The sequence below is a fragment of the Mya arenaria genome, chromosome 8 (genome assembly GCF_026914265.1).
Source record: "Mya arenaria isolate MELC-2E11 chromosome 8, ASM2691426v1".
Lineage (NCBI taxonomy): Eukaryota > Metazoa > Mollusca > Bivalvia > Myida > Myidae > Mya > Mya arenaria.
Window position 1 is genome coordinate 30594213 of NC_069129.1, and position 20832 is coordinate 30615044.

A 20832-nucleotide genomic window follows, 5' to 3' on the forward strand; every position below is an offset into this window, starting at 1 on the left:
ACTCAACAATGCCTGCACCTATGGGCCTCAAACTTGACTTGGAGGTTGGGCCTGATCAGTAGATGACCCCTTTTGTTTTTGGGAGTCATCAGTCCAAACGTCAAGGTCACAGTGACCTTGAATGGTAAAAGGTTGTCCGAGTGATCACTCGACAATGCCTGCACCTATGGCCCACAAACTTCACTTGGAGGTTGGGCCAGACCAGTAGATGATCCCTATTGTTTTGGGGGTCATCGGGCCAAAGGTCAAGTTCACAGTGACCTTGAATGGTAAAAGGTTGTCCGAGTAATAACTCGACAATGCCTGCACCCATGGCCATCAAACTTGACTCGGAGGTTTGGCCTGACCAGTAGATGGCCCCTATTGATTTTAGGGGTCATTGGACCAAAGGTCAAGATCACAGTGACTTTGAACGATAAAAGGTTGTCCGAGTGATAACTCAACAATGCCTGCACCCATGGCCCTCAAACTTGACTTGGAGGTTGGGCCTGACCAGTGGATGACCTCTATTGATTTTAGGGGTCAAGGTCACAGTGACTTTGAAAGCAAACTTGACAATTCCTGGACCTTATTGTCATCAAACTTGACATGAAGGTTGGGACTGACCAGTAGATGACCCCTCTTGACTTTGGGGGTCATCAGGCCAAAGTTTAGGTCACAGTAACCTTTAACACAAAAAAGTTAACAAATCTTCTCCCAGTGATATCTCAACAATGCCTGAACCTATGAACTTGACATGGAAGTTGGGCCTGACCAGGAGATGACACTTATTGATTTTAGGAGTCATTGGGTCAAAGGTCAAGTTCACAGTGACCTTGAATGCGAAAAATTTTCGAGTGATAATTCGACAATGCCTGCAACCATGGCCCTCAAACTTGACTTGGTGTTGTGTCTGACCTGTAGATGACCCCTTATGATTTAAGTGGTCATCGGGTCAAAGGTCAAGGTTACAGTGACCTTGAACGAAAAAAAGCTTGTCTGTGTGATAACTTGTCAATGCCTGCACCCATGGCCCTCAAACATTTAGATTTTTGGTGACCAGCTGATGACTCCTATGTATTTTGAGGTCATAGAGTCAAAGGTCATGGTCATAACACACTCTATCCTCAAACTTTGAATGGTCATAATTTTAAAACTGCCTCAACGGCATCCAATGTCAGTGACAAATCAGCTGTCATTTCGGTCCATGCATATTTCATTGAATTGTCCATATAATCCTGACAACATGGCGCTCAGGGGGGAGGGGGGACATAATGTTTGACAAACATCTCTTGTTCACAATGGTATGCTGCATATAAGGACATAGAGTATAGGTTGTCGTGTACGGGCTGTAACTTTCCCTTGTATGGACAGATTTTAAAATAACTTGCCACATGTGTTTGACATACCAAGACGACGTGTCGCATGCAAGACCCGTGTCCCTCCCTTTAAGGTCAAGGTCACACTTAGGTGTTTATTCACAATTGAATGCTGCATATATAAGGACAAAGAGTATAGGATGTCGTGTCTGAGCTGTTACTTTTTCTTGTATGGACCGATTTTAAAATGACTTGCCACATGTTTTCAACATACCAAGACGACATGTCGCGTGCAAGACCCGTTTCCCTTTATCTAAGGTCAAAGTCACACTTAGTGTTTATTATACCCCCCAAAACAAAGTTTAGGGGGGTATACTGGAATCGGGTTGTCCGTCTGTCCGTCTGTCTGTCCGTCTGTCCGTCCGTTGTTTTTTTTTGTCCGGGATTCATCTTTGTCGTTATTGAACAAATCTTTTTCAAACTTTCAGATATTAATGGCCATGATGTAAACTTGCGCCTCTGTGAAATTGGTACGGGTCACATGACCCTGACCAGAGTTATCTCCCCTTGATGTGTTAAAGTAGGCAAAATAAGCCCTGTCCGGGATTCATCTTTGTTATTATTCAACAAATCTTTATCAAACTTTCAGAAATTAATGGCCATGTTGTAAACTTTCGCCTCTGTGAATTTGGTACAGGTCACATGACCCTGACTGGAGTTATCTCCCCTTGATGTGTTAAAGTAGGCAAAATAAGCCCTGTCCGGGATTCATCTTTGTTATTATTCAACAAATCTTTATCAAACTTTCAGAAATTAATGGCCATGTTGTAAACTTTCGCCTCTGTGAATTTGGTACAGGTCACATGACCCTGACTGGAGTTATCTCCCCTTGTAGGCAAAATTAGCTTTGTCCGGCCTAACTCCAGAGCAAACAACCTAGACATGGAGGGGGGGGGGGGGTATTCGTTAGCCTATGGCTTACAGTTCTAGTTCACAATGAAATGCTGCATATAAGGACAAAGAGTATAGGTTGTCGTGTCTGGGCTGTTACTTTTTCTTGTATGGACCGATTTTAAAATGACTTGCCACATGTTTTCAACATACCAAGACGACATGTCGCGTGCAAGACCCGTTACCCTTTATCTAAGGTCAAAGTCACACTTAGTGTTTACTCACAATGGAATGCTGCATATAAGGACAAAGAGTATAGGTTGTCGTGTCTGGGCCGTAACTTTCTTTTGTATGGACAGATTTTAAAATAACTTGCCACATGTGTTCCACATACCAAGACGACGTGTCGCATGCAAGACCTATGTCCCTCCCTCTAAGGTCAAGGTCACACTATAAGGACATGGAGTATAGGTTGTCATGTATATGACAGATTTACAACAAAAACTTGGCACATGTGTTTGGCATATAAAGATTGTGTGTCGTATGCAAGATCCACATGCATACATCAAAGGTCCGTGTTTGATTTTTAACTTTTCATGTACTGGCCTTGTTCATATGTCAATGTCACATTCGGGGGCATTCGTCACATACTGTGACACCTCTTGTTATGATATTCATTTAGATGATGATTAATATGATGTACTGTATTGTTTACAGGTGAGAAATATCACAAAATATATTTTTTACTTCAATATGGTGCTGCTGCTGCTGCTGATGATGATGATGTCTCGTATAATAATTTTATGAATTGACTTAAATTCATAAGTTATATTTTAGATTTACACTACCCGTAATACTAGATATATAAAAAGACGTAAAAACAAATTTAATGTGCTTGAACACAATAATGTTGAGTATAATGATTAGGATGATGTTTTTTTCAATTACGGTTTCGAAATAAAAAAATCTTAAAATATAATAATTAAGATGTACGCTTATACTGGATATATAGTAAGAAGCATTTATAAGATATATTTTTTGCTCATGACGCCATGAAATCTTGTTTTTCATTAACCTAAAGTTTATATATTATAATTTTGTTACACTTATTTGAGTCTTATAACTGAATTTGGGTGATAAGATATATATTTTGCTCAGGCCTAGAAAAAAAAATTGTTTGGTTAGGGTAACATCCTTTTCAAAAATAGGTAGGGTAGGTAGGCTTTTTTTATTAAGTTTATATAAGAATGTCATTTTTTATCCTAGCGGATTTTTTTTTTTAGTTTTTCGTTTTTCATTTTTTTTCAAACTGACTATAAAAACGGTAGGGTCGGCGCCTACTCCGTAGGTAGGGTCGGGTTACCCGAACCAAATGTATTTTTTTATTAGGCCTCGTGACGCCAATGATTGTGACGATATTGGTTTAGATGATGATTATTTGGACCCTATTACACTATATGTGGCAAATATTGTAACATATACCTTTAAGTTCAATGAAGCTGTTGCTGCTGATGATTATGATGATGATGATGACGACTCGTATAAAGATTTTATTAGTCTACAATATGTTGAGTCTTTTAAAACAGTCTCGAGCGTTGAAATATGAAAATTATGGATTTTCAAAATTTCGATAAAAAAGCCAAGTGTATGGGGGGGGGGGGTCATAATGGACTAAACTGATTCCATACACGACAGTGTGAAATTTTGTCTTTTGATAACATTTTCAAATATGAAGACATGAAATAGCTAAATATTTAGTTTTAAAAAGGCTTTTAACGTGATTTTAAGTGAAAATATGCTAAAGATAACAATTTTGACTTTTTTTGGCAAATAGTCTTGATTTCGAATGAAGGGGTGACTATCTTAACAAGCTTTAAAATCGTCAATTTTAGTGAAAGACTCCAAAAACAGCTTTGACACACTTGAAAATGGTTTCACGGGTCAATAATGATGTTATAAAGGATTATTTTAAAGATCAAATAACACTAAATGGGAAGTGACTGCTCAGTGTTATATGCGTTATTTCTCTTTTCTAACACATGTCCCTGGTTCAAACCATGGTTATACCATATCAAGTCATGGGCTACCTTCCATATTAATAGATTTTGAAGCTGAAATGTTTGTTATTTCAAAAAACAACATGCTGAACATGTTGGATCTACTTTGGTCTACTTTTTCTATATCAACTTTCAGGATGTTCTACATGTACTCCTACGCCGGATTTGGGTGAAAACCGTAAACATAGTGGTGACATTTAACCGATTTTATTTTTCTTATATAAATATGAAACGTAACTTTTTTAACCTTGCTTAATGTTTAGTCTACACGTGGAACGTTCTTTCTATATATGGTGTCGTGAAGTGTAAGAAATCAGTGTAATTTGAGTGCAAGGCGGTCATTTACTATAGAATATATAGGAAACTTATTTGGTAGTCTGTAACCTCTAAGAAATGTGTCTCTATTTTAATAACCAGTCATGGTCATGACCAACTCACATACCATGTTTGAAGTTCCTGAGCCCAAAGCATCTGAAGTTATTGAGCGGAAACTGTTTTTTTCACCTCAAGGTCACCGGGACCTTGACCTTTGACCTACTGATCTCTAAATTAAAAGGGGTCATCAACTGGACATGACTAATCTGCATACCAAGTATTAAGTTCCTGGGTCCAAGCGTTCTATAGTTATTGAGCGGAAAGGAAGTGTGACGTACAGACGGAACGATTGAAATACATAAATGTGTTGTCAATTCAGATATTTAATTATAATACTAAATACACTCCTGTGTTTCATAATAGTGTATTTATTAAATTTCAATGACTATGCATGCCGCTCAAAAATGGTTAAATTTTCAATTTGAATTTCTTTTTCTGATGCCGATTTTTTTTTAATCTCCCATCAGCGATTACTAATTCACCAGGCTCTTAGATGTCAGCAAATTTTGAAGTTATGACCATGTCCCTGTCACTCTTGCTCCCTTTAACCACATCCGACATAAGGCGTGGCACCCAAAAGTGAAATGCCCATAATACTCTTCCAATATGGTTTATTTATGTATGAAGAATATAAATTCCCTTACCGCAAAATGTACACTCTAAGAGATTGATTTAAATGACTAAATTGGTGAACGGTATTGTCATTGTAAAATTTGAATAGACTAATATCATTCAGAAGCTGTTCGAACGGCATCTGTTTCCTTTCTTTCCTCGGTATGTATATCATATTTCTCTTATGAATGAAATCCGCTTTACAACAGCTGTTAACTACATTAGAATTGAAGCACATGGCTTTATATAAGGTTTTCGTTCGTAGAAACCACAGGTGTCAGTCACATATCTTGATCACTAAAATATGGCCCTTTAATTAGTCCTTCGATATTGTTTAAAAAAACAACTTTTTAAAAAAAAAAAGGCCCTTCAGTCCTTTGATATTGTTTAAAAATAAACAAAAAAATAATTTGAATTGATAAAAATAAAATTGTATAGTTTTATATATATATAAGGAGGATCTTTGTTTATGTCAGTATAAGATAGTTTTTTATTTCACGAGCGTCATAGAAAACATGTTCACGAGTGGCGAATTTTCTCAATTTTAATTATTTTTTTGTGATTTTTTTAAACGATATGAAAGGACTGAAGGGCCATATTTATCAAGCTATGTGACGGACACCTGTGGTAGAAACCAATTTAAAGCAAAAATTCAAAGTGTGAGATAGTATTTTGTTAAGAACGAAAAACCCCAAAAGGAACAAAATCGTTCAACTAAATTAAACGCACAAAGAACACCGTCTATATTGACCTATCTGTAGTAACCTTTTGACCTTCTTTAAACTTTTTATGTGTATTAGATAGAACATTGAATCAAGTTCATTCTTGTATGAAATATGGGTTAAGATACAATGAATGAATAACGCTCTGTTATGGTCAAGATACAATGGCTAAATAACCTTCACTGTAAGAGGCTTAAACTTTTCGTCTGTCAGATTACCTCGTTAACCTTTCACCGGGCCTACCATCAGCGAGTGTACATGTATGCTTAAACTAAAGATAACACCTCAAACAGTTTTCCCAAACAGATGGAAATTACATCTTTACTAACGGATGAAAAAAGTGTTCATTTTGTGTTATGATATTGGCGTCTCAAGATCAAATGGATTTAAACATGCATAAAATGGCGAATGTTTGTGGTGTGCTGCTTGTGTATGCTTTGTGCTGTTCAATGGATACTAATTGTGCAACGGAGAATACGTTCAGACCAACAATAGATACGGTTTATTCTCCGTATTTTCGCTCTCAGAGTATGTTTCAAGCAAATCCAGTGAAAGTTGAATCTCCGAGTGGTGACCCTGTTTTAGCATTCTTTTTGGATCGTTCGAATCGTCTTCAGTCTAAAATTGAAGTGAACATGGATACGGAATTTACGGCGACGTTTGACGTCATCGTTGTTTGCGCTAATCCAGACGTTGGGTTAGTTGCAGAAGTTACGGTTGACGGGCTTGAAAGCATTTCAATTGTTGGGGAGAATCGTTTTATGTTTTCCTGCAGTAATTTGACTGGCACTGATCTATTTGACCCTGCAATTATACTTCAACGTCAAAATTCTTCAAATTATGTACGTCAACGTGAGGTATTCGTCGCAGAACGTCAAATCCACGTCAAATTAATCAGTGGCGTTATCGGATTCGGCACGTTACATTTCCGTTTATATAACTTGACGTCTGGAACGGAAAATTACAATTCAAGAAATGATACGACTCTTCATACAGACCAAAACAATAAGACGTTGGTTTTAAGCGAAGAAAATACTTATGAATCGCTGACGTACACCGTAACGGTTGTACGTAAAATTCGGATTGTCGATAAGCTATTTCGTATTTGTATCTTCTGTGTACAGATATTTGTGGCTACAGGGTTTGGTGCTAAACTTCACCTTGACGTCGTAAAAGAAAACGTACTGAAACCAATCGCTCCATGTATTGGACTGGCGTCACAATACTTAATCATGCCCCTGGTAATTTCAATCCAATACTTGTTGTATAATATTGTATTAAATGCATGTTGCTTTTTTACCAATCGGAACTCCTCGGCTAGTATCAAGATATGGCGGAGATGGCCGAGTTTTTACGATTGCTTTTTTATACTAAGATGCTTTATGAATACAGCCCCTGGCCCCAATATCACAAAAATTATCAAGTCAAATCTCAATCTCAACTCAATTTACCACATGAAAGCATAGAATGATTCAAACGTATTGATTAAAATATTTTGTCGATATTTCAAAGAAAACTCATTCTAGAGCAAAACATTTACTTGAGTAATTGTTAAAAAAACACTCAACTAGGTTATTGGTCACCAAGCCGGACAAGTGGGTTTTCTCCGGGGTCTCCGGTTTCCCCCACAATACAAGACCACACTCTCGCGCAACATCGTGCCAACGAGAGTGATTAATATGAGTTGTTATAGTTGTAAAATTAAATAAAGTTTAAACTAACTACATTATGGCAGTAGAATATATTTTTTTTCTCTTGGAATCTTGTACAAAGGCCTTAATCAACATATTCTATGATAGAATGCACTTTTAAAGGGTGTAAAAATAAATGGACTTTTGATGCTATGTGGTAAAATGAGTTGAGACTGAGATTGATATTTGAGTAGTTTTGTGATATTGTGCCTATTGTACAATTTAGCTTATGAATGATGTAGCTAATCGGATTACTTTTTATTAATTACTGGCTAAAAGAGTGAATGAAGTCAATGATGCATGACCGTTACATTTAAGTTGAATATTGAAAAACATCCAAGCTGTGACCTTATTTTATTTTGGTGTAATTTAAAAGCCAAAATATCAGGAAAAAAATCATTAATAATTTAGTTATGGCAGTTTGTATTTTAGTTCTTTATTTCAAGGTGCAAAATTGCACCTAGGATTCCATTGGAACTCCTCGGCCGTTTTACATCAAAAACATCCTCGGATGTATGCCGATACATCAGTAGAAGTAGTTCGTACAATTTTGAATAATATCATCAGTAAACTTAATTGCAGTGTTTTAACGTGTATTTTGTATTACTTAGTTAAAACTGATTGTCAGTGAAGTGTATTATTGCATAAATGATTAAGATTCCAAGAGTAATGTCATTAAGTTTAACTGTTAAATTGAAATTACATCGCGATCTACTTGCAGCGTACTTAAATGTAAAGATTTCTGACATTGTAAATCGTCCATATACATCCGAGGTTGTTTTCGATGGAAAACGGCCGAGAAGTTCCGAATGCGTAAGCGTCGTAAAGCGGCACAATATACAAATAGGTTGATGTCAAAAAAGCATTTTTATGTCGAACTCATTTGACTTTATTAATCAAAACCATATGATTTGTGTACAGACAATAATGTAAGCCTTAAATATATATAAATGTTAAAGTATTTATTCTCATTGTTTCTATTTTCAGATAGCATTTGCAATTGCGAAAGCCGTTCCCATAGATACGACAGTGATCTCCCTGGGTATTTTCGTGGCGGGGTGTTGTCCCGGGGGTGGCGGAAGCAACATGTACTCCTATCTACTTAAAGGTGACCTTGACCTCTCCATCACCATGACAGCGCTCAGCACCGTGTTAGCCCTAGGTAAGATGGAAACAAGCGCACACAAATAATATATAGAGGATAATTTAGAGGATAATTGTTTCTTTCAGTCATATTTCAGCTCGTGAGCAACAAAATATGTATTTCACGAGTGGCGTGAAATATTCACTTTTGGTGTTCACGAGCTGAAATATATTGCACATCTTACACTGAAACAAACAATATGTTTTTTTATTATATGCCTAAAATTTAAGTTAAAAGTCATTTAATAACACTTTTTTAGAAAATCGTGCAATTTTATATGCGCACGTAACATCACTTCGGAAATGACGTTTGATTTGAAACTGAGAGTGGGCTAAAATTTAAAAACATTGAAAATTATCAATTTCATATTTTCACTGTTTCAAACAGTGAAATGTCAATTTTATTTCTCTAATAAACCTCTATAAACTTCCGGATGGCATATAATAAGTCTATATATGTACTTTCCATGATTGTTATTTGTTATTACGGCAAGCTTTGAAACTATAGGCTAATGTCAGGCTGTTGGCGAGATTAAGTCTCAATCAGAATGTAAGCTATGTTGAACATGGGATTCAAGTCAAACGCTCACTTGTTATAAAAAACGCTTAAGATATTGTTCATTTTATTAATCATACATAAGTTTTAGAAAGCTGTGGATTATATGAAACAATCTATCCGGGAACCACGAACCTATGTTTATAGGGTTGTGCCTGCAACACACAGTGCCTATGGTGGCATATATTTGACATACGTTAACATTGTATTTTAATCTCGTTAAAATGACGTATTCCGTTTAAAAAGACTTTGTAACTCTATAAACGACTTAGACAGTCGTTTTAACGGCAGACGTTTCTCGTGAAACCATTAAGTAAAACGACTTAGGAACGCGTTTAAAGAATCAATACCTCGCTAAAACGGCTTACGTATCTCGCTTATATGACTTGCATATGACGTTAAAACGAATAAAGTATCTCCGTATCTCCGAGTTGTTAAGTCGTTTTAAACTTGAAGAAACGTTTGTCAACACGTGTGTCACCTTTTTGCCACCGTAACTGCTTTCAAGAATCACTTTGAGGTCTAACATACTCAGTTATATCATGTTATGTATTTCAGCGATGATGCCGCTGTGGGTGTACACTCTTGGGTCGGTTTTCTTGACCGGAAGTGACCTTCAAATCCCCTTCGAGACTGTCGCCGTCTCCCTATCCCTTCTAATCGTGCCACTGCTCGTCGGCATCCTTCTCCGGCAGAAGTTCCCAAGTGCCGCCGACAAGCTCTCGAAAGCCCTAAAGCCAGTCATATTTATAATGTCCTTAATCCTTCTCGTCGTCGGCGTGTATTCCAACCTTTACGTCTTCCGGGTCATCAGACCAAATATTCTACTGGCCGCTCTCTTGTTACCGTACATTGGCTATTTATGCGGGGGATTATTTGCCTTTATTTTCCGGCAACCGTGGACGCGTATTAAAACTATAGCTATTGAAACGGGGATGCAGAATACAAACATTGCCTATATATTGCTCACAAGCTCGTTTCCGGCGCCGCTCGGGGACATTGCCGCGGTAGCACCCGTTTCGTCAGCAGTTATGACGCCACTTCCGCCGTTTGTTATCACTGTGTTCTATCTGATTTATCAGCGTTTCCGGCGGAAACGAGATGGGAAGAAAGATTTGAAAGGTGAAAACAACGCGAATGACGTAGAGGCTCATGAGAAATTAACAGCGGAAGTGTGTGAAAAGGCGGAAGTGTGTAACGAAGCGGAAACGTGTGAACATTCCGCTCAAAAAAAAAGTGTGATTGACAATACCTCTCCAGTTTGATTAAAAAAAATTATTATTGTTAGTTAACTTGGTTGTAGATTTTAAAACTTGACTTCTTCTTTTTCGGAAAAAATATGAAAAATGACATTTAATACTCAATGTACATATAGAGATTCAGAGTTTTTTGTGTTAAAAAAATACTAGTTTACAAACGTTTCAAACAAACAACGTTGTTTTTTTTTCATCATATTCGAAGAACAAAAAACGTGCAAAATAAAGAGGAAAAAGCATAACTATTAGAAATGTATAATTTTACCTACGTTTGGTTTCAAAAAAGTATTTCATTATTCTAAAAATGCTGACAATGTATTACATATTTCGTTAACAGTAACACACGCATACCAATTGTACTATTGTTAATAGTAACGTCCAACCTCGTTGGCTCAAACACCTATGGACCGGCAAAAATACCTCGAGCCTCAAAATATTCGAGCCATGCGGGAATGCTTAACTTAAGTATAAAGAAATCGTTCCTTTACATCAAGTTTGAGCCAAGGAGGAATTCGAATTTGAGCAAACAAGGTTTAACTGTATTTAAACTTTGAATAATATGACATTGTTATAACTGATAAATATCTATGGCTATACCATACCGGTGATTATATTACATAATGACGAATGTGAATAAATATCATAAATGTGCATCATCGAAGTTGTTTGCTTTAATTTACATAATACATGTTTGTATAAACAAGTCCAAATCTTGAATGAGTTTTATTGAGCAAGAAATATCAACTTTAACAACACATAAAACAATAACAATTGTGGCAAACTTAAAGCAAGTCATTCATATCCTAAAATTTGAATAATTTTCAAATTAAAGAAAACAGCCAGCCATAGTCCATAACAACTGGAATGAACACAACTCCGTCCATGGATTTCCTTCAGCATCCATACAAAACGACAAAATATCAAAATATCACTTTCTTGAATAAATCACAGCCTGGAGTAAATTAAACATATAAACAAAGAGCGCCGAGGACTGAACGCCAACACCTGTCTGTTGTAGTTTTATAAGTGAAAAGGGGCATTACTCATCAGTTGTATAAGTCAGAGTTGTGGGCCTTGCTGAACATGTGCGTTATGTCTCTGGCAACATGTGTACCAAGTTTCATATGAATATCTCTATTCGTGTTTGAGTGACGGCCATTGTTATAATATTAGTCAAAAAGGGACATCACAATTATTTATGTCAGAGTTATGGGCCTTGCTGAAAATGTGCGTTATGTCTCTGGCAACATGTGTACCAAGTTTCATATGAATATCTCTATTTTTGTTTGAGTGAGGGCCATTGTTAAAAATTTAGTAAACAAGGGGCATAACTCAACAATTATATAAGTCAGAGTTATGAGCCTCGCTGAACATGTGCGTTACGTCTCTGGCAACACGTGTTCCAAGTTCCATATGAGATATTTATTGGTGTTTGAGTGACGGACATTGTAAATGTCAAAATGCGGCATAACTCAACAATTATTCAAATCAGAGTTATGGGCCTTGCTGACCAAGTTCCGTATGAATATCTTTATTACGGCCATTGGCAGAAGTTTAGTCAAAAAGGGGCATAGCTCAACAGTTATTTGAGTCAGAGTTATGGGTCTTGTTGCACATGTGCGTTATGTCCCTGGCAACATGAGTGCCAAGTTCCATATGACTATCTTCATTGGTGCTATGAGTGATGGCCATTGTTATAAGTTTAGTAAAAAAGGGGCATAATTCAACAAATATTTAAGTCAGAGTCAAGGGCCTTGCTGACTATGGGCGTAATGTCTCTGGCAACAAGTGTGCTAAGTATCATATTAATATCTACATTGGTTTTTGAGAGACAGCAATTTTTATAAGTTAACTCAAAAATGAGCATAACTCAACAGTTATTTAAGTCAGATTATGGGACAACAGGGACAACAACACCAAGGCTATGACAATACCTCTGACTCTTTTTTGCTTCGAAAATAAGACAGCTAAAATGATGACAGTAATGAACAACAAACATTTGAACAACGAGAAAAATTCAAATTTACATATACGATAGAACTTGAGAAAAGAAAAAAAAGTTACTATTACAAACAAGAGTAAAAATTGCAACTCTTAAAGTACTTAAAACATAGCATAGCATAACATGTTTCTTAAAGGTTTATTTTTTAAACGATATAACGTTTGCTTTGCTACAAGAATTAAATTAGTTAACGTTTTCAGTTTTCTACTTAAAGATGCACTCTTACTCCCAAAAAAGATTTACCACAATTAATAATACTGTTTTAATATTCCAAACTGGATGAATAAATGCCGAAAACAATGTTTCTTATGAAAGATACCGAGTTTAATTTGAACGAAATGTACATGTACAAAAATGGTATTTCTACCTTATGACAAGATAGAATATCACAGTAAATCTTTTAGCATTCACCAATCATTTTATATTTTTGCGTTTTCAACTACTAAATACACGGTTATAAACTTGTTATCAGCTGGGAGCAGGAGTTTATTATTGGTCCCAATTATCAGTAATTAAGATTTTCCATAAATGCATTATTTAGTAAGTAGTTAAAGGTTTATCAGTCAAAATTTATGTTTGTTATTCTGTGTATGTATTGATTTTGAATAAGAGTGTCACTTCAAAAAATATTGTGAAATAATTTGAAAACTGAGAAGATGATCCTATTGGATCATCGAAGCATAGATGAGATTATATATCAGTACAACAATATATAAATGTTATTAATTTAATAGACTGTGATGTACCTTGCCATGTTTAATGATAAATATATCTTAAAAATGAATACAATTTTTTAAAAACAGTAATTTATCCCTTTAAAAAATGATATTTTGAATAAATATAAATTTAATTTTAAATTAAATACAAGAAGCACACAAAACAAAACAAATCATAAAATAATATTGTGGAGACTCAGAAGTCAATTATTGAACAAACAAAATGTTATATCATACTTATCAGCTGGCACAAAAAAGACATTCTTACATGTTAACATGACCTAAATTAACCTACTTATCGAAACATGTTTAGCCAAGGATTTTAATCTTATTCAGTGCACATTTGAATCATAAACTTTATACTACTTTATTTCATTTTGTTATTGATGAAAGCTGATAGCTTATAAAATAACTGCGGAGTCTGTTTCCTGGCTTTGAACCTGAGTACTGGTGTCAATTTCGAGAGGCCATAAGAAAGTACCCCTGGTTGTGATCAAACCCACAGCGTCTTAGGTGAACGGCAGGCACCTACACCACTAGAACACTCTTACCCCTAATCATTTTATTTGGTTGAAGCAAGGTTTGGATACAAAAATAGTTAAAACTTTGTAATAAAGTGGTGTGTAGCTAAAATGACACTTTCTATGTACATTCAAAACAAATAAACCATTCAATTTACTATAATATTGTATAATACCAAATTTTACATCTCTAAATAAAATACCCAGAATAAAATTCTTTGGACTCACATATTTATGAAACACGTAATTATAATATTATAACAAGGAATCAAATAAAAATACCTGGTATATATGTAGGTCATAAATGCCATTCTGTTCAACTGGTATTAAACATGTACATCAATGTATCAGTTTAAAATAAATGTTAATAACAACTAGTACATGTAGACTGTACCAAAAAAACTACAGGTAAACTTGGTTATAGACAGATTGATTGTTGACAAGTTTGTGCCAAAATCAACATGAAACATTTTTTGCACATTTCACCGTATTTCCTTACAGTAAAGCCTTTACTTATTCACGATCCAATCATGCGCTTGTGAACAGAAATAAGCGATGGCATTTCTATTTCTAGTTCATTAATTGCATTGTGGGAAATTCCACCGCAGAATGAGACATCAAGGTGTCGCAGACGCTTGCAATGTCTCTTTATATACCCGAGAGTCTTGTCGGTAATCAGATCACAACCCATAACATTGAGAAGCTTCAATCTTTGGAGATGCTTGGTTACAGCGTCCATCGCAAAATCTGAAATGTTCTTACACTGCGTCAAATCTAGCTCTTCTATGCTGGGATTCTGATATACAATCTTTACTAGACCATCATCAGATAGTTCCTTCAGGTTTCCAAGACCAAGGAAATGCAGCTCAGGAAATTTGAGAACCTGTTTCAAACTTGTGTCGCTCAGTTTTTTGCAAGCAGACAGATCTAAGTGACGCAGACCAGCCAAGTTACTCAAGGCTAAAGGTTTGATGGCGAAGGTTTTACCTTCAGGATCCCCATTCTTTGGTCCAGTTGGAGACTTTTCTGGTTTCTTGAATATCACAGTTGATTGGTACTTTCGGACGTTCATATTGTGCTCGTAGCCATCTTTGTAAATTTGTGAATCTTTGTTATCGAGCCCAGAACAGATGCCCAACAAACCAAGATCTGTAACCTCATGACAAAATGCCAGCCGCAAATACCTCAAGTGTTTCAGACTTTTGGAGATAGCATGGACACTGACATCTGTGACCTTGAAACAAGAGCTAAGGTCAAGGTATGTCAAGGCTGGAAGGTTTTTGCAGGCTTTTTCTACAAAACTGTCATCTGCTTCAGTGCAGCTAACATTTAGACTAGTAAGACAAAGGCTTATAGAATCTCCACATAAACCTGCAATTAGACCCTTTGAAGAGACTAAATGGCATTCGGACAGGTCAAGGGTTTGCATTTCTTCCAACTTTGTCATGGTTGAGACGGCTTTGTCTGAAACTTGCTTGCATTTGTGCATGTTCAGGTGTTTCAACTGTCCAAGGCAAGCTGAAATTGTCATCAAAGAGCTGTTTGTAAGATCAGGGCATTCCTTTATGTCTAACAAACTCAATCTTGTTTGGTATTTGCATACACTTGAAATCCCTTCATCGCTGATATTCCGACAGCCAACAAGAATTAACTCTTGAAGTTGAAGTTCTGGAGTAGATACAAGCTCTTTTAGGTTTGAATCTTCAATCTGGGTTCGTGATAAATTCAACGACCTCAGACATTGTTGAGTTATCACAAAATCCATCATGTTCCTGAATGTCAGAACGGAGCTGTTGGCAAAACGAAAACTTGTTGGCTTAAAAAGTTCTGAAGAAAAAACTATTGGTGCTGACATCAAGGAAACCTTTTCAACATTTTCACAAACTGTCATAATTCTGTTGAAAGTCGCATCGGTAAGGTGACGAATCGAAGACATGTTCACTTCTTCGACATTCGTAAGAGTTGACTTAAGTAGCTGAATATCTGCATTCATTTCCAACAGCGTGCCTGTCATGAAAAGGGTGTTGCAGCAACTAAGATCCAGGCTGACCAAATTCTTACAATGGGACAGAAGCTCAACAAATGTTTTTTCAGTTAACTCGCTTCCTCTCAGAGATAAACTTTTAAGATTTTCACCAAATTGCTCACAAGATTTCAAAACTACAGCTTTGGCATTAAGGGAAGAATCAAAATCATTCAAAACAAGATGAGGCAGTCGTCGTTTTGAAAGAGAAGGAATAGCTTTGCTTGTAAGAGCAGCTGAAGAAGCGTAGAAATGGAGGATAATGTCTCGCTGCAGGATTGGATCCAGTGAAGCCTCGTACCAATTTTGACACACCAAGGCTGCCTCTTTTCTGTCCGATACAGACAGGAATTGCATTATGTGTGTCACCACCTAAAATAAGTAGAGATGTTTTAATAATCAAATTTATAAAACAGCATTCGTTAAGATAGCATAAGATTTATTTTGAGTTAGCAAGATAGCAACAAGTAAAAGTTAACATAAGCTTTGTGAGCTTTTAAATACTAAAACTTTACTGATTAACTGATAAGATAAACAGGAACACAGACAGCCCAAAACCTCATATGTTGTTTTTACCTCATTGTACCTGCACAATTATTAAAGTCAGAGTTAGAGGCCTTGGTAAACATAAGTCATTCTAAAATGCTGTCCAGGCTCCTTTTTATTATGATGTTTAGCCTGGACATCATCCATGCAAAACATCATTAAAAAAAGAAGCCTTGATTGCATTTTAGAATAACTAGGTAAATATATGCAGATTGTCACTCTTGCAACAAGTGTCATATAAATAACTAGAACCGTTAATAATTTATGGCCAAGATTTACACTTTATAATAACTATGATTCTGCCACCAAGACACTCGAAAATTTAGACATGCTAAATTAATTTGTTGTTTCTTTAAAGAATGATAATATTCAGTATGAAGTACGCTATCAAGCTGTTTTATGATTCTAACAAAAATAATGCAACAAGTCACTGTCATGTGACTTCCTGAGTGATGTTCTCAATAATATGAAAATATACTGTACTCTGTATCTTGTATTTTCTTGTTTTTCTTTTTGACTTATGGCGATGTCATTACATCAAAATTGTTTGAGGAAAATGATAAAAGCCTTACCTCCACCGGCAAACGTGACGCTGTCATTATTGTCAGATATATTATTACAGCGAGAAAATAGCCTCTATTTTCATTTTGCCAATTATTTGGCTGATTTTTAAAGTGTCAAAAATCAAGGACGTTTTGTTTACATAATGGATAAATTGTGAACATATCCAACTATCATGCAATGGCTAGATACCGTACTGCTCCGTACCGAGTAACTCGGTAAACATGTTTGCCTGGAATACCTGCCCTTACCGTTATTAATTATGTTGTGCAGTACCAGACAAGGTTTTTGCCTCACTATTTCCAAATCAAACATATTATTTTTTCTGAATGCCAAACATGAAATAAAATGGCATGCACTGCAGATATACTCACATTAACGCTGCACTCTCACAGATTGAACGTTTTGACAACTTTTTTAGGTTTTGTCTCTACAACGAGCCATTTTTTGCGAAAATCCATGGAAAACAGTGATTTAAGACTACTGAAAAATAATTAGATCGCAGATTTTTATATTTAAGTTATTTTTTATTTTTTGGCATTTTTCTTAAACGTAAGTAACGGTTTAAGTCATACAACATTAATTTTCGAACGGATATATGCAAATCTGCGATCTGATCTTTTGTCAGCAATCTTTTGTCATTGGTTTGCAAATATTTACGCAAAAATTTGCTCTTTCCAAGACAAAAAATAAAAAAGTTGTAAAAACGGCAAATCTGTGAGAGTGCGGCTTTAAGGTGTAATCTGGGCCAAATTGAAGTCTTACTGCCAGGTGTAATGTAAACTATAAATTACGACTATCACTATAGCGAGTCCATGGGGGGGGGGGGGGCACAATCGACGCCCCTAGCCCCTCAAATCATTTATTTTTTATTTCTATACAGGAGAAAAAAGTGAATTTGGAATACGCCCAAAATTCACCCAATTTTGGACTAGAAATTCTCAACCTCCCATGCCAACCTGCCAAAACAAGATAGCTTGAACCCTTCAACACATATTGATATATGCATAGATATTGTCTCTAAGGACAACGCTTATGATAAAAAAAAGAGCTAGTAACACGATTCGGTAGCGTGATTGATTGATAGACATTATCACGTGTTGCTACCAGTGTATTCAATAAAGGTTAAAATATGCATCAGCCTAGGTACTAGTCCTTGTGGGTGAGTGGATATGATATCAGTTGTTAAAATGTTTCTTGACTATACCGGCGTGGTTTGGCTCCCGACTTCAGCAAGGTCTTTTATATTTTAATCGTATTTTTCTGCAATTTCGGTATCGAAGAGTAAGATAAGTGTTTTCAGATGCTTTACCGGTAAAACTCAAATTTGATACTAAAACATGAGTAAGTCCCTTTAAAATCCATTTTAAGCATTCGGAACGTCAACATTTAGTGAATGAAACGGCAAACTTGAACCAGTAAAAATATATGTATTTACCGCCCCACCCCGGCTAAGCCTTCGAATTTTAATCCTAGTTTTGAATATTAGCACTTGCCAATACATGGGCACCAGTATTGATTTGTACGCAATGGCGTAATGGCGTATGCCTATGTACGCCCCTGATTGTCACGTGTTTTGTACATACACAATTTATATTTAAACTATGTGAATCCATATTCGTGTCAGGAATAGTGGTTGTGTTAAATTGCGACCCCGTTGAAAATTGACGCTAACAACATTAAATTTTGATTAAACAGTCTTTGAAAACTGATAAGTGTTAAATTTTGAGCAGTAATTGAGTAATATATACGTTTAATTAAATTTAAAACAAGCTAATTCGTTGAATTGATATTCCCCAGCTGATTTGGCAAAGTAGATGAAGTAGACATCAAGTGTTGGACATATATATTCCAATCGAAACATGCTTTACAGCTGCAAGTAATTTGATTGACTCGAAAAAAAATGTATATAGTGTAGCATTTAGATTTGACCTGGTTACCTAGTTTTTGACCCCAAGTTACCCAGTTTCTAACTAAAAATAATTCATCAAGGCAAACATTCTGATTGAGTTTCATGAAAATTGGACCAGATTCATGGATATTGCAAAACTGCTCTCTAAAGTGTACAATATTTAACATAGTGACCTAGTTTTTGTAGCAGTGTGATCTAGTTTCTACCTTATCGAAGATTTCATCAAGGCAACTATACTGATTTAGTTTCATGAAGATTGGAGCGGACATATTGCCTCCGTTTGTTCCCAAGATTTCCCTTAAGTTTGAACCTAATAACTTAGTGTTTTTACGCCATGTGCCCGCTTTTAAAGTATATACCAAGGTTGCACCAATGGGAACATTCTGACCACAGTTTAAACAAAGTCTGACCAATCAATACCAATATTTTGGTTTCGGACAATATTTGATATAGTGACCTAGTTTCTTACTCATGTTAGTCAATGATTTTATCAAGGACAACATTCTGAATACCAATATTTGGTTTCGGACAATATTTGATATAGTGACCTAGTTTTTTGCTCATGTTAGTTAATGAGTCCATCAAGGAAAACAATCTGAATACCAATATTTGGTTTCGGACAAGATTTGATATAGTGACCTAGTTTCTTACTCATGTTAGTCAATGATTTTATCAAGGACAACATTTTGAATAAGTTTCATAAATATTGAACCAGAGAGATTGCGTCTGGAATGTTTTTTTAATAATTCATCAAGGGTAATATTCTGTCTAAGTTTGAACATACATGTACTCTGAACAATTACATTACTATGATATGGTTTCAGACAAAACATTCTAAGATTTGACATAATGACCTAGTTTGGGATCACATATGACCCAATTTGTCTAAGAGTTAATCATGGGAACACATTCTGATAAAGTTTGAACAGTGGACCAAATATGATATCTCTAGTATGTTCCAAAGAATTTTCTAAGATTTGACATTGTGACCTAGTTTTTGCGCTCACGTGACGCACTTTTTAAAGTGGTTGAAACTTGAACAAGGGGAACATTTTGACAAAGTACCTAGGTATAGATATGGTTCTGAAGATATCGTTCCAGACATAAACCTTCTAAGATTTGACCTCGTGATCTATTTTTATCACATGTGACTCAGTTTTACATTTGTCCAAAAGTTCAACAATGGAACGATCCGATTCTGATTAAGTTTTGAGAATATTGGATCAATTTAATGCCTCAAGTTTAAAATAAGTGTGTTCCAAAATATATTCTAAAAAATTTGACGTAGTTTCTGACCCCATGTGACCCACTATTGCAAGTGGTCAAGATTTCATCAAGGGGAACATTATGCCAAGTTTGAACAAGATATGGTTCCAGGCAGACGGAGGGAATGACGGACACACTTTGAAAGAATCAGCGTCTTCTGCGATATAACTTTCTTTTTTTTCACGCAAGTCAGAGCACAAACCTACAACCTGCTAGACCTGTTTTCTTAAAGTTCATAGAAATCCATTGACCTGGGAATTACAGAAAGCATCCCGGTTTGATAAACACCATTGTTTTTTTCGTACATATAATACCAATGCGATCTCAGTTTAAGACCATTAATATGAGCAACTGGTGGCACCAGCGAATTTTAGCATGTTACCAATCAACCTGTGATTTGCTCTCAATACAAAATGATTCACTACTCAGTTCAAAAACAAGTTGATGTCCTAAAATAGGACGGCAGTATTTTGCAACAGTTGGACCTGTTTAATTTCAGTATTTGTATTGGCAAAGCTTAAAGATGCACTCTTACTCCCAAATAAGATTCACCACACGATAATATTGTTTTAATATTCCAAAAATGATGAATAAATGTCGAAAACAATGTTTCTTATGAAGGATACCGAGTTTGATTTGAAAGAAATGAGCATAAAACACGGTATTTCTGCCTTATGAGACTAT

The 20832-nt window shown here is 35.8% G+C and overlaps 2 protein-coding genes across 2 annotated transcripts; one reads left to right on the forward strand and one right to left on the reverse strand.

Annotated features, from left to right (window-relative positions):
* Positions 1–6085: 6085 nt before the first annotated feature.
* LOC128243906 (hepatic sodium/bile acid cotransporter-like) lies at positions 6086–11246 on the forward strand. The gene is made up of 3 exons (XM_052961914.1): positions 6086–7196; positions 8634–8808; positions 9904–11246. Exons 1-3 carry the CDS (start codon positions 6312–6314, stop codon positions 10608–10610), a joined length of 1767 nt encoding a protein of 588 aa, XP_052817874.1. The 5' UTR covers positions 6086–6311; the 3' UTR covers positions 10611–11246.
* A 65-nt stretch (positions 11247–11311) lies between these two features.
* On the reverse strand, positions 11312–17112 carry LOC128243907 (F-box/LRR-repeat protein 2-like). Its single transcript, XM_052961915.1, has 2 exons — positions 16982–17112; positions 11312–16235 (listed from the first exon to the last, which is right to left on the reverse strand). Exons 1-2 carry the CDS (start codon positions 17006–17008, stop codon positions 14358–14360), a joined length of 1905 nt encoding a protein of 634 aa, XP_052817875.1. The 5' UTR covers positions 17009–17112; the 3' UTR covers positions 11312–14357.
* Positions 17113–20832: the final 3720 nt, after the last annotated feature.

Bases quoted from the DNA above. Each gene is read 5' to 3' on its own strand.
- LOC128243906 (XM_052961914.1), top strand. From the start codon at position 6,312: ATGATATTGGCGTCTCAAGATCAAATGGATTTAAACATGCATAAAATG. The intron at 7,197-8,633 runs GTAATTTCAATC...TTCTATTTTCAG, and splicing joins AATACTTAATCATGCCCCTG to ATAGCATTTGCAATTGCGAA. The intron at 8,809-9,903 runs GTAAGATGGAAA...TATGTATTTCAG, and splicing joins CAGCACCGTGTTAGCCCTAG to CGATGATGCCGCTGTGGGTG.
- LOC128243907 (XM_052961915.1), bottom strand. From the start codon at position 17,008: ATGACAGCGTCACGTTTGCCGGTGGAG. The intron at 16,236-16,981 runs GTAAGGCTTTTA...TACTTATTTTAG, and splicing joins CGTCACGTTTGCCGGTGGAG to GTGGTGACACACATAATGCA.